Source organism: Amaranthus tricolor, chromosome 9 (genome assembly GCF_026212465.1).
Source record: "Amaranthus tricolor cultivar Red isolate AtriRed21 chromosome 9, ASM2621246v1, whole genome shotgun sequence".
Lineage (NCBI taxonomy): Eukaryota > Viridiplantae > Streptophyta > Magnoliopsida > Caryophyllales > Amaranthaceae > Amaranthus > Amaranthus tricolor.
In genome coordinates this window covers 76,897-89,149 of record NC_080055.1, presented here as the reverse complement: position 1 = coordinate 89,149, position 12,253 = coordinate 76,897, and the positions used below count along the sequence as shown (strand labels likewise).

General features: G+C 35.2%; 1 protein-coding gene and 1 pseudogene across 3 annotated transcripts; both read right to left on the bottom strand.

Moving 5' to 3' along the window:
- Nucleotides 1–173: 173 nt before the first annotated feature.
- LOC130823804 (N-acylphosphatidylethanolamine synthase) lies at nucleotides 174–9,281 on the bottom strand. 3 transcript variants are annotated; one of them, XR_009046631.1, is made up of 7 exons: nucleotides 8,835–9,281; nucleotides 7,715–7,842; nucleotides 3,873–3,958; nucleotides 3,126–3,263; nucleotides 2,709–3,029; nucleotides 2,535–2,593; nucleotides 219–359 (listed from the first exon to the last, which is right to left on the bottom strand). XR_009046631.1 is itself a non-coding variant. In XM_057688582.1 (6 exons), the coding sequence occupies exons 1-5, from the start codon at nucleotides 9,128–9,130 to the stop codon at nucleotides 2,742–2,744; spliced, it is 936 nt and encodes a 311-aa protein (XP_057544565.1). In that variant the 5' UTR covers nucleotides 9,131–9,210; the 3' UTR covers nucleotides 222–359; nucleotides 2,709–2,741. The 3 variants fall into 3 exon arrangements, 2 of the variants coding, with proteins under 2 accessions (XP_057544566.1, XP_057544565.1); XM_057688582.1 differs by lacking the exon at nucleotides 2,535–2,593 and having other exon boundaries at nucleotides 222–359; nucleotides 8,835–9,210; XM_057688583.1 differs by lacking the exons at nucleotides 2,535–2,593; nucleotides 2,709–3,029 and having other exon boundaries at nucleotides 174–359.
- A 504-nt stretch (nucleotides 9,282–9,785) lies between these two features.
- LOC130824105 (uncharacterized) lies at nucleotides 9,786–10,963 on the bottom strand (annotated as a pseudogene).
- Between the last annotated feature and the right edge of the window lie 1,290 nt (nucleotides 10,964–12,253).

Genomic DNA, 12,253 nt, shown 5'->3' with positions numbered 1-12,253 from the left:
GATAATAGCATAAAAACCACTTAATTTGAATATCAAGAATATTTCAAAATTGTTATATATATATATATATATATATATATATATATATATATATATATATATATATATATATATATATATATATATATATATATATATATATATATATATATATATATATATATATATATATATATATATATATATATGTACTACAAAACATCAAACAAATTTTAAGGAATTCGATTCAAAAATAAAAAAATCTGCACTTGAAAATGGAATGACCCATGATGTTCAAGTATGATTTGACTTGCAATATTGTGTAGAGCGCCTCGCCTTTTCAAATCAATTAAAGATATCATGCACACTAGCTCAAATTCCTGTATTCAAACAAAAAATTATTATAATAATTATACTTCGTTCAACTTGTATATGTTATTATAAAGCTCTTTGTTCAACTTGTCATTATGCAAATATGCTTCAACCCGCTGAATCGGTGCACAATATATCTAACACATGTAGTATCATCCATGTTGGTTACAGCCCAAGAAAGAACACTCGACAACACTCGACTGAAGCAAAAAAAATTAGCAACAGCAGCAGTGACAGCAACGACGATAACAACCCAAGATAGGAGCAACAAAACAGCGACAACAGCGCGATAACATCAAAAAATCAACAGCAGCGACAACATCCCAAGACAACAGCTACAAAAAAACAGCAGCAGCGAAATAGCACGAGACAATAACCACAACACAACAACAGCAGCATCAACAAACAACAAAACAACGACAGCAACAACAAAACATCGACAACAACAGCAACAAAAAAGCAACCGCAGCAGTGGCGGAACCCCGAGACAACAACAACAAAACAGCGACAACTAAACAGTAATAGAAATTGTGACAGCACGAACAAAAAGGCAACAGCAGCACACGAAAGACCGACATCAGCAACAAAAGAACCACACTCCCTCGCAAACCATTGCACCGACAATGATAGAATGCAGCGGTATCCTTCGCAGACAGAAGGTCCAACGGAATCAAATCCTGAACATCAATACTCGCAGTCATACATCAAATCCCCATTCTAGCAAGACTTAGGGTGGTCCATAAGTCCAACATATTTGCCTCTAATGCCAATGACTATTCCATTTCAACAAGTTGTTACTCATTAATCAATATGAAACGAATCAGGTGTATGGATATGGCTCAATACTTTCTTTACTAAAGAAAGTCTCATAATCATCACTTCCTTCTATATTGCCCCATCAACCTAAACTGTACCATTCACTGCTTATCGACTCTTCAACAGCTCTATCACTCGATGATCAGCCCTCCTTTTTCATCCTAACACAAACTACATTCTCTAAAAATACACAATAAGATTAAAGTAATAAAATTCCCCAAATACTACCAAACTTCCACTTAAACCAAAAAAATAACATACATCTTTTCCCACGCACACAAGCATTTCATAATCTGCAATTCTCCCTGCCATTTCTAAGTACTAAAGTCTATTTAAAAATTGGGTAAGTTTGTATGACGAGTAGAAAACTACGAAACACATGAGGAAAAACAATATAAATCAAAAACAAGAACAAGCGGACTCAATTTTCCAAGAACAACATCAACAACTATCTAATAAGCAATTAAATATGTAACAAAAAGTGATAACATTTTTAGGCAATAAGAACACCAACTACAAACCCTAATTTTTCAAGAACACAATTCAATTTTTCAAATGAAAAAGAAACAAAACCTGCCTGCAAGATGTGCAAATCGACTTCTATAGAAACAGATGAGCAAATATGAGTTCAAATCCCATGAATTTTACAAATAACACAATTTAAATTGAGAATTTTTGAATCTAACCACAATAATAAATTGAAGGATAAGTTATGTATTCTCTTGAAGATGGCCATATACCAATTAAAAGTCTAAAAATTGAAGTGAGAGTCTGCACGTATATCGTCTCTAAGCAGTTACCAAAAATAGGGGAGGGAATAAGAACAAGACACAATGTCCATAAAAAAAAGCGGACAAAAAGCAGAAGCGGGAAAATTCAGTTACCTTTACATATGTGCATCTCATGTGACATTCCAAAAAATTTAGATGCTTTTTTAAAAGGCGTCCCAATCTGGCTTGCTATTTTTATGGCACCAGAATAAATTCTGACGCTTTGCAAAAGCGGTGCATTAAAAGTGACTAAATATGCTTTTTTTTTTTTTGTAGTGAGGGAGAAGCATAATTTGGGATACATGCTAATATGCACATAAATTTGCACCAATGAACCAAAATGAAACCATGAACTTGGAAATTGGTTTTCAAGCCACTAACCAACTCATAAGATAACAATATGAGTGGGCAGTGTGGCTACGCAATTTCTTCAAGAAACCAACAATCAGCCCCAATGATGAAGAGCATTGGAGTAACCTTTCAATGATGACGTTGGGTTACTTTCAGCAAGCGAATGTCCAAATCATCAAGCAATGAACAAAGGTAGAACCTAACTACATTTTAGACGTGAGTTTATCAAAAGTGAAATGAACTTACACATGGTCATATAAGGAGTATTTTTCGTAAAACAGCCCTGTAACGTAAAGCTGATTCCGCTGTATTCCAGACTAGGTAAAGTCAATGATGGAATTTTAAAGTGTATAACTTTCACAAAAAATATGGCTTCATCTCAGATAGGACTATAGAAGTACGGTGAGGTGATAGCAATACCTTCTCTTCATGAAAAAGGACAAGATCTTAATCCTATTGCTTTGAAATTGTTTTCCCAATTTGACGCAAGTTCTCCATGATAGTTTGTATCTTCTCTGATATCATGGAGTAGAGAAATCTCTGAGCCACTTCGTTTAGTCCATAAGGACTGAGGCTTGGCCATCCAAGCTCAGGTGAAGATTCATCACAAGATTCTGATAATGCCATTTCCCTCAATCTAGGAAGGTCAAATTCTATAGGATCACCAACAATAATCTTAACATTCTTGTTGATGAGCGGAACTACTGGTCTTCTACCAAATAAGTAATCCTCTGGCATGACCTTTTTGATGAAAGGATTGTACGATTACCACATACACACCAAAGAAAGAAAGAAAGAAAGAAAGCAACAGATGAAGAGAAAAAACTCTTCTTTTACCTTATGGAAACCATGATGGACAATCGGTAAAACTATCGGGGTCAATGGGGCACGTGCGATAAGACTAGCAGTTCCCCATTTTAATCTTCTAATTGAAACATCTTGCTGAGATACTTTCCCTTCAGGAAATGTGTGTAGCTGCCCAGGAAAGATCAGAAAAATTTACCAATCTAAGTAGCAATCGTAGATTAGGATAAGTGGTAATTGTAATCAGAAAATTTGGTTCACCCACGAATTTAGAACTGAGTCGAATAGATTTAGATACATTCATGTATCTTCAACATTTATTCAAAGCCAATTCCAAACAGTTTTGACATTTCTTTCGTAAAAGGTACATTTAAGTGTTGGGCAGTGGACAAAAACCATGATAAATTGATCAGTAGATAACAAGAACAGTACCACACTAACACCCACTCATGCATGCAAAAACATAAATTTGATACAAAGCGATTCAATCACTTTGCTAGAATAAACAAGAATTTTAGTAGGCCACTTAAGTCTTATTTACTTCCATTGTGTCACAATCCAACACTTCTAAATTTTACCATGTTTCAGTCAGAAATGAAGACCATAATATCCCAAAACGAATATGAAGTATGCCCTGAAAAAAGGAGAAAGAACACTTTTTGTGGGAGTAAAATATACACAATATTTAGTGCATCGCATCATACATCCAAAATAACTATATTTAAAGGTTGGAGTAAAATGAAAAGCTATGCAAGAAGGTTGCAGATAACAAAATTGTACCCATTCTCCATCGGTCAAGCGCTCTAGAGCTTCATCCATGTGTTTCTGATAAACTCCACCACCTCTGGAGATAGGTATGCATTTTCCTGTGCATTGCATACTAGATAAATCAATTTGCTAAGGCTAAAATAGTCTAACCCTCTTCATGCATGCAAATCAAGGCTAAATTAAAGTTTCATACAAAGTTATGTTTGATTCACCAGCAACAATAGTGTCATGCATAATACAAAAAAAATGTAAATGAAAACTCATTAGAAACAATAATGAGCACCTAGAACATATACCCATCACCCCAACATCAAACCAAAGATCATACAGAGCTACTTAACAAGCCATAAAAACACACCAGCCTAGGCAACAAAATAGCAAGATCACAAAGAACCAATCCAGTGTCAATCTTTACAGCTTAGTGTTTCCTAAGGTACCACTAAATTGTTTCCTTGACATGAAATTCAACTTCATCACAACAAAATCAGAAGTCCAAGACTTGGAGTTCCATAAGAACTCATTAATGTTTCTTTAAATCTAGTAAGCAAGGCAACAGAAGAGAAGCCTTTTCTCAGAAATAAAGCAACTCCAGGACCTGTATAGCATTCTCTGAAGATTGCCGGAGAAAGAAGGAATATTGAGTCAAGATCTAAGAGCTTGCCAACAGGAGGAACTACAGTGACACTTGAAAAATAAATGACCATGAGATTCTGTAACAGATCCTATTTCTAACATGCAGATGCAAGAACAATATCAAAGAAGACAAAGTATTTTTGTAGAATTCAAGTGCTGCAATTCCTGTGTCTTTACTTTCAAACATTGTCTCCTTTTTTCTATTACAAGATACCTATAAATAGGCTATATTATCCCACAAGCTACTTATAACGCTTCTAGAAGTCTTTACAACAATCTCCCAAAACTAACAGCTATTGTAACTACTTTTTAAAACAACTAACAAACTTTTCTTTATCATAACAGAAGGCATTTGTAAGCAAGTGCAATTATCAATACAAGAGGTTGACGTTGTGGAGGATTTTTTCTCATTGGAATTAGGCAGTTTGGATGTTATTTTAGGGGTTCAGTGGATAGAAAAATTGGTATTGTTGCCATTAATTGGAAAACACAAGAGACACGTTTTAATTTGGGTGATACGAAGTTTTTGTTGAAAGGCAATCTTTCTCTCCGATGTTCCAAAATATCCTTGAAGGCCTTGATTAAACACCACAATATGAGGGCAATGGAGTTTTAATTGAGACAATGGGTTTGGGTAGTTTGGAGGAACCTATCATACCAGCTGATAAGGCTATCAAGGTTTACCAAAGGCGCAACAAGAAAAATGATGAGGTGGCAACATCACAGGTGCAAGCAAATGGGAGTAAACGAATTCTGTTATGCAAGTGAAGGGAATCTTTTATTCTAGAAGGGCATCTTTTCGTAACCAATTTGTAATATAGCTAGTTGTTAAGTTGGCCTAAGCTATATGCATCATGATGTAATAATGAATTGGTATGAAAAGTAATATACAAATCTGCCTTCCTGTCTTCTCCTTCTATACTCTTCTTACTTTCTCTCTCTCTCTCTCTCTCTCTCTCTTTTTCTCCTCTCTATATTCTCTGCTGTACTTCTTTTATTCTCTCTTTCCTTACTGCAGCCGTGCATTATCAGTGGTTCACCACAGAACCACAATCCTAGACATACCACTATTCTAGCTTCAGCCTTAAACCTCTACCCCACAATATTCCACCCTATATCTGACCTTCCTCCTAGACGAAATCATGATCACGCAATTGTGTTGTAAGAGGGAACTGACCCTATTAGTGTACGACCTTATAGATATCCCCATGTTCAAAGGCAGAGATTGAAGCCCTAGTCCAGGATATGCTTAAAGCTAGCATAATTCAGACCGCAACTAGCCCTTTTTCCATCCGTGTAATTCTTGTTGAAAAAAAAACATGGCTCATGACGTTTTTGCGTAGACTATAGGGCATCAAACAAAGCAACCGTAACCAATAAATTTCCCATCCCTGTGAATTGTGATAGATGAACTGTTAGACGAGCTTGGAGGTGCATCGATTTTTACTAAGCTTGACTTAAAATCTAGATATCATCAGATTTGGATAAAGGCATCTGCCTTTCCTCATTCGCATCTTGAGGACAAGATGCAACTTCTAGTCGAGGGTAATGTCATACCAGCACAACATTCTAAGGGATTGGAGGTGTATCAAAGGAGCAAGAAAAATGGGGGATGAATGATGAGCTGGCTGTGTTAATCGAATTCTATTATGTGGGGAAAAATAAGAAAACCCTCTAGAAGAAGAATCTTGTAACCATTTTATTTGGGCAGCATGTTGTTAGGCCTTGTATAGCTATGTAAATATGATTATGTAATAATTGGTTGATTATGGAATGAAATAAAATCTAATCTCCTCCCTCTATCTCTATTCTCTCTCTCTGAATTACATTTATCTCTCTTTTTGATCTTTGTTTCTTCCTCTCTAATCCTTCTCTTTTCTTTTCTTTTCCCTGAAAATTTGTGTCTGGTTTCTGATTCACCACAGAAAGTAACCTCGCTTACCAACTAGTTCCAGTAATAATCCTTTCAAAAAGGCTGTCGCATTCTTTATCAGAGAACTGCTTGGTGGAAATAGGCATACTAAGGTACCTAAAGGGGACAAAGACCAGACAACATGCACAGTCTTTCCACATAAGTATAGCCCTATAATGAAGATGGAAGACTTAGACATATTAACATGAAGACAAAAGAAATCAGAAAAGACATAAATACCATCAAGGAGGATCTTTAAAAAATAATTATTGCCTCCACAAAAAACTAAAAGATCATTAGCAAAACACAAGTGGTTAAATCTCAAAGATGAGCATTTTGGATGAAACTTAAACCCTTAAAAATTGCCTTATCCAGCAAAGACATAATCCTAGCCATATACTCCATTCATATGACAAAGAGCAAGGGAGAGAAGGGGTCAACTTGCCTTACCCACCTCATAGGGATGAAAGGGCCAACAGGAGAACTATTCAACAAGAAAAAGTGAGAGGATCTCTCGCAAGTCATAACAATATTGATAACTTAGCAGAAAAAAGAAGAGCAAGAAGCATATCATGGAGGCAAAATCAATCAAACAATCAAGGCTATAGTGCTTTCTAACATACATCTTGACCACATACTGACAAGATCTTAACAAAGGCACTTAGGGAAGGGGAAATGTGAGTATGAGACTATCAAGAATTAAGCTTAGCTTTCAGCAAATAAGCTTGGAGATGACCTTATACAAGTTGAAAGAGCTGGGAATAGGCCTAGTCACTAAGAAAGTTAGTTTTATCCCTTTCAGAAAGATGAGTGCTAGTTGTTGCATTCCAAGATTTCAAGAACCTGCCATTTTAAAAGTGATTGATAGCCTAGATGATATCAGCTTCAACAATATCCCAATATATTTTATTAAAAAAAGTATTTAAGCCATCAATAGTGAGGGCCTTATCATTCAATGCACCAAAGAACAACTTTAATTTCATCATCAGAAAGAGAAAAATCTAGGATATCCTGCTGATCATGAGCTAATTGATGACCTAAATTCAATACTCCATTTTGATTGTTATCCGGAGAGAGTTGAAATCAAGTTATCATAGAAATTACAAAGGCCTGATTAATACCTTTTCATATCAAATATATATCCCATCTAGAAGGAAGATAACACTGAAAATCTGCTAGAGAATCAGGTATTAGAACAAGTAAAATAGACCTCACATAAAACCAAGATGGATAACAAATTGGAAATGCACACAGAAAATACATTTAATGCATAAGCAATAAAATAGATGGGACATAAACAACTAAATACCAAGTCGAAAAAAATAAGACATCACTGTGTTTTTGAAACATATATCTTCAGCAGCAAGTACCCATCTTGCCAATTTGGCATCTGTTACAGGAAAACCCTTGAATCCCCACATGAGTGGATCATCCAACCTGTCAGAACAACAGTCGCGTCATCTTAAACTATCAATGTTTCTTATTAAATACACAATTAAGTTTTTGAGCATGAATACAAATAACAAGAAATAATCCACTTTTTCCATTATAACAACGCATGTTTTTTAATATAAACACATCTTTTCTTGGGGACAAACATATGGGAGCACAGACTTTAGTTTACGTTTAAACAGCCACGATGCCAAAGCCTTACTTCTTACATATGGGGTCAGCTGCATATGTGTTTACTTTCACTTCAGTAGGCAAGAACAAAAAAAACCTAAGCGCTCTTACAAGCAAAATAAGCATTTAACCAATGATTCAAGTCTCATTTTTCATCACAACTTTTGCTACAATAACTTTTATTTTTTTGATTTATTATTTTGGTTTTATAATTCGATTTGCAACTTATTATATTTCCAAATTGGAAATTTAATTTGGATTGGTTAAGTCGTTGCAATTTTAGGTCGCGATTTAGGTTAAGTGGTCAAAATACTATGATTTAGCCTGAACGCGGTAGAATTTGATACTTTGGTGGCCGTAATTGGCCAAAAAAAATAAATATTGAGGTTGTAATTCGCAAAAGTCTAAAATTTTAAGGTTATAGAGAAGGTACATAACATGCCCATAAACTTACCCAACTAGTCTAACCCTATTAACATGAGCTATTGCCCAAGTAAGCAGCAATCGAGTAACTTGAGTAAATTAATCCACTAACCTTAAATCTAAAATGAATTTGACATAAATACCACATAAGCCTTATCGCAATCTTTCTCTACACCAATGATATTATTCATTTCAAACTTAACAATGCTAACGCTTTCACATCGTATTTCCAAAATCAATCAACAAAAATCATCATTAATTAATAAGCTTCAAACAAAGGACCTTTTAGTTTTTTGTGCAATAACTTCAACAAATATCAAAAAATCAACAGCAATTGGAAAAGTGATAAAGAATATGAGAGAGATAGAGAGAGAGACACATACGTAGACATGTGATTGCTGACAGTAAGGAGGGGAACACCAAGAGGGCGAGAACGGACGAGATGAAGGAGGGTTTCACCGTTGTGAACGCTTGTGTTGTTGAGAAGTGTCGTCATCACCTTGGCGAAAGATCCGACAGCGGAAATAGTTAGCTTCCGAGGAATCCCGCCCAAGTGTCCACCACGCGCGGCAAACTCCATCGTCCGTCCCCGCGCCATCCCCCTTGGTTTTAGAATCAAGCAATCATCCCAACTTTTTTCACGACAAACTAAAACGTCAATAGTTAGATATATGACCATTAATACACTTTAGAGGTGGGCAAATCCAATCTGACCAGACGTGAAAATGACCTCTTTAGTTCCTTACTCATGACTAAAATGACCAGAGGTGGGCAAATCTAATTGTTACAAAAACCCAATTTTTTTAAAACGCGGTCAATTTTCTTATGAGACCATCTTTAGTTCCTTACTCATGACTAAAAAAAAAAAATGTTATTTTATAATATTTTTTTCTTTTAAAAGTTTATCTTTCAACTTAATTTTATTAATAATGACCTCTTTTAAAAGGTTATCATTCTTTCTGTCTTACTTTTTTTCTATCCCATTATAATTTCTCTCCCTTAATTTATCTAACATTTATCTTTTAATTTTTATAATAATATTTTCATGTACAAAGTTAATATAATTTTTTATTTGATTAAAATAGATCTACTATTTTATAATTTAAAAAAATTATTTTTATAATAAAACTAATATTTTTTAATAAATATAAATGTGGACATTAATAATAATTAAGGAAAATTCGTTAACTTCAAATAAAGATTACAATGCGCATACATAAAATAAATACACAAATTAAAAAACTAAGATTTTAAATGATACATTAATTGTGATTCTCTCCAAACTTTTACCAGCTATTTTCAACCAAGTCATCTTTTAAGGATAAATGTGTTTGTCAATCTTCAACATCATCCTTATTTGCCAAGTATCGGTTGATATCAACAATTCTATTTGTATAATATTCAAAGTCATCATTTAATCCACTTGTATCTTCCGATTGACCTTTTGGGCGATCTCCCATGAACTCTCTACCATCAGCATAGTGTGTATATGTATCTCTTTCATCTTCTACTATCATATTATGCATAATTATACAAGAAGTAATTATATGAGAAAGTCGTTCTTCATCCCAAGCGAGTGAAGGCTTTCTAATTATTGCAAATCGAGCTTGCAACACCCCAAATGCTCGCTCCACATCCTTTCTTGCTGCTTCTTGATGTTGGACAAATAACCTTGCTTTTACTGTTTGCGGTTCAGTAATAGATTGAATAAAAGTAGCCCATTTAGGATAAATGCCATCAGTGACATAGTAAGCCATGTTGTATTGATTTTCATTCACCGTGAAATTGACAGGTGATGCCCTTCTTTCAAACAAATCAACTAAAAGAGGTGATCGATATAGCACGTTGAGATCATTTTATGAACCTGGCATCCCAAAAAAGGCATGCCATATCCATAAGTCATGATCGGCGACAACTTCAAGAATTAATGTTGCAACGCCAGCTCGGCCTTGATATTGCCCTTTCCATGCTGTTGGGCAATTCTTCCACTCCCAATGCATGCAATCAACACTACCAATCATGTCAGGGAATCCTCGTTCTTCACTAAAGGCCAATAATCTCGTCAAATCTTGTGGTGTTGGTTTTCTCAAATAATGTTGCCCAAATTGGTTGATTATTCCCTTTGTGAAATGAGTGAGTGCTTTTCTTGCTGTGCTTTCGCTAATTCGGAGGTACTCCTCAATTTGATCAGCAGCTACCCCGTATGCTAGCATAGAAGAGCTGCAATACACTTTTGTAAAGCACTTAGACCTTTTCTACCAGTTGCATCAATGTTGGTAGTGAACCATGGATCGTTGTTGGAGACAGCTTCCATTATCCGTAAAAATACATGTTTCCTCATCCTAAACCTACGTCGAAACAATCGAGAAGAATATGTAGGATTTTCAGCAAAATAATCATTAAATAGTTGGGAATAACCTTTTGAATGGTCTCTTTGATTTTGACATTTTTTTGGTTCTAACCCTTGGTTGTAGTGTTGAAACAATGGGAGGAATTGCATATTGAAAGGCATAATCAACCATATTATCTATTAGTTCATTCTCTTCGTCAGAAGATGAAGAACTTGAAGTGGATGAGGCAAAATTAAACTTAGAAAAACTCATTTTGAAGTTATACATCCAATTGAATGTGGATGTGCATATATATAATATATGCATGCCAAAAGGTGATGGAAATGAGAAGACTAATGCATGCCAAAAGGTGATGAAAAGGAAAAGACTAATGCATGCCAAAAGGTGATGGAAATGAGAAGACTAATGCATGCCAAAAGGGGATGGAAATGAGAAGACTAATGCATGAAAACCTTACATAATTAAAACATCTTATTAAGACATTACATGATTAAAACATCATTTTAAAACATTACATAAATAAACCATCATTAAAAACCATACATAATTAAAACATAATTAAGACATTACATAATTAAACTATCCACTAACGATTGTAATTCTGAAAGTATTGTCCAAGTTGAACCATCATATCAGCTTCCCATGGCTGAAGAGTTTCCTTTTTGCTTAATGTTTGATAGATCTCCCAATTCATTCGATATTCTTCCAGTTGAAATTGTTTTTGTTTTCGGGCTTCTTTTTGTTTTTGAAATTCTGTCTTCTCCTTCATTATTTCTGAATTAAGTCAAAGACTCTCTCCAAATGCACTCAAAGCTTGAATTGATTGATCTGCAACCATTTTCCAAGTCGTGCGAGCCTTAGCCTTCTTCACACCCTCGAGGCGACTGGATGATCCTCCTTGAGCTTCACTTGTTGGTGTTTCAGAATCTTCTTCCGTCCTTGATCTTTTCCCACTACTTTCATTACTAACACCACCAGTTGGTTGTTGATCCAATTGTTTTTTTTTATAACTTCTTACCACTTGCTTCCACTTGTTATACTTTCTTAAAAATTTCCATTGCTCAATCAAGTTAAAGTTACCGTGTTTTCTTTAATGGATTAAATGCGCTTCTTTAAGCATATCTTCCTCTGTCGTGCCACTCTTCTTCCTCCTAAGAGCATCGTCATAACTTCCAGACCACTTCAAACATGCTGGAGCAACTCTACCTCAACGACATTTAAGCATGTCGGCGGTTCTTCGTGGGATCAGATGGGGTCGTTCCATCCTCGCTGCTTCATAAGCTTCCTTAACTTTCTGCCACCTCACTCTTATCTTTTGGTTGGTGCTCACAATTGGATCTGTACTTGTGTTCATGACTGAACATATGAGAGCAATATCTTCAATCAAATCCTAACTTTTCTTTGAAGGTACAGGGCCTTCATCATTAGGATGCTGTTAAGATGGTTGAACC

Excerpts from the sequence above, each read along its gene's own strand:
- LOC130823804 (XM_057688582.1), bottom strand. The coding sequence starts at position 9,130 with ATGGTCATATATCTAACTATTGACGTTTTAGTTTGTCGTGAAAAAAGT. Across the intron at positions 3,959-7,714 it reads GTCTTATTTTTTTCGACTTG|GAAAATGCATACCTATCTCC; the intron begins GTATTTAGTTGT and ends TGCAATGCACAG. Across the intron at positions 3,030-3,125 it reads TCCATCATGGTTTCCATAAG|GTCATGCCAGAGGATTACTT; the intron begins GTAAAAGAAGAG and ends TTCATCAAAAAG.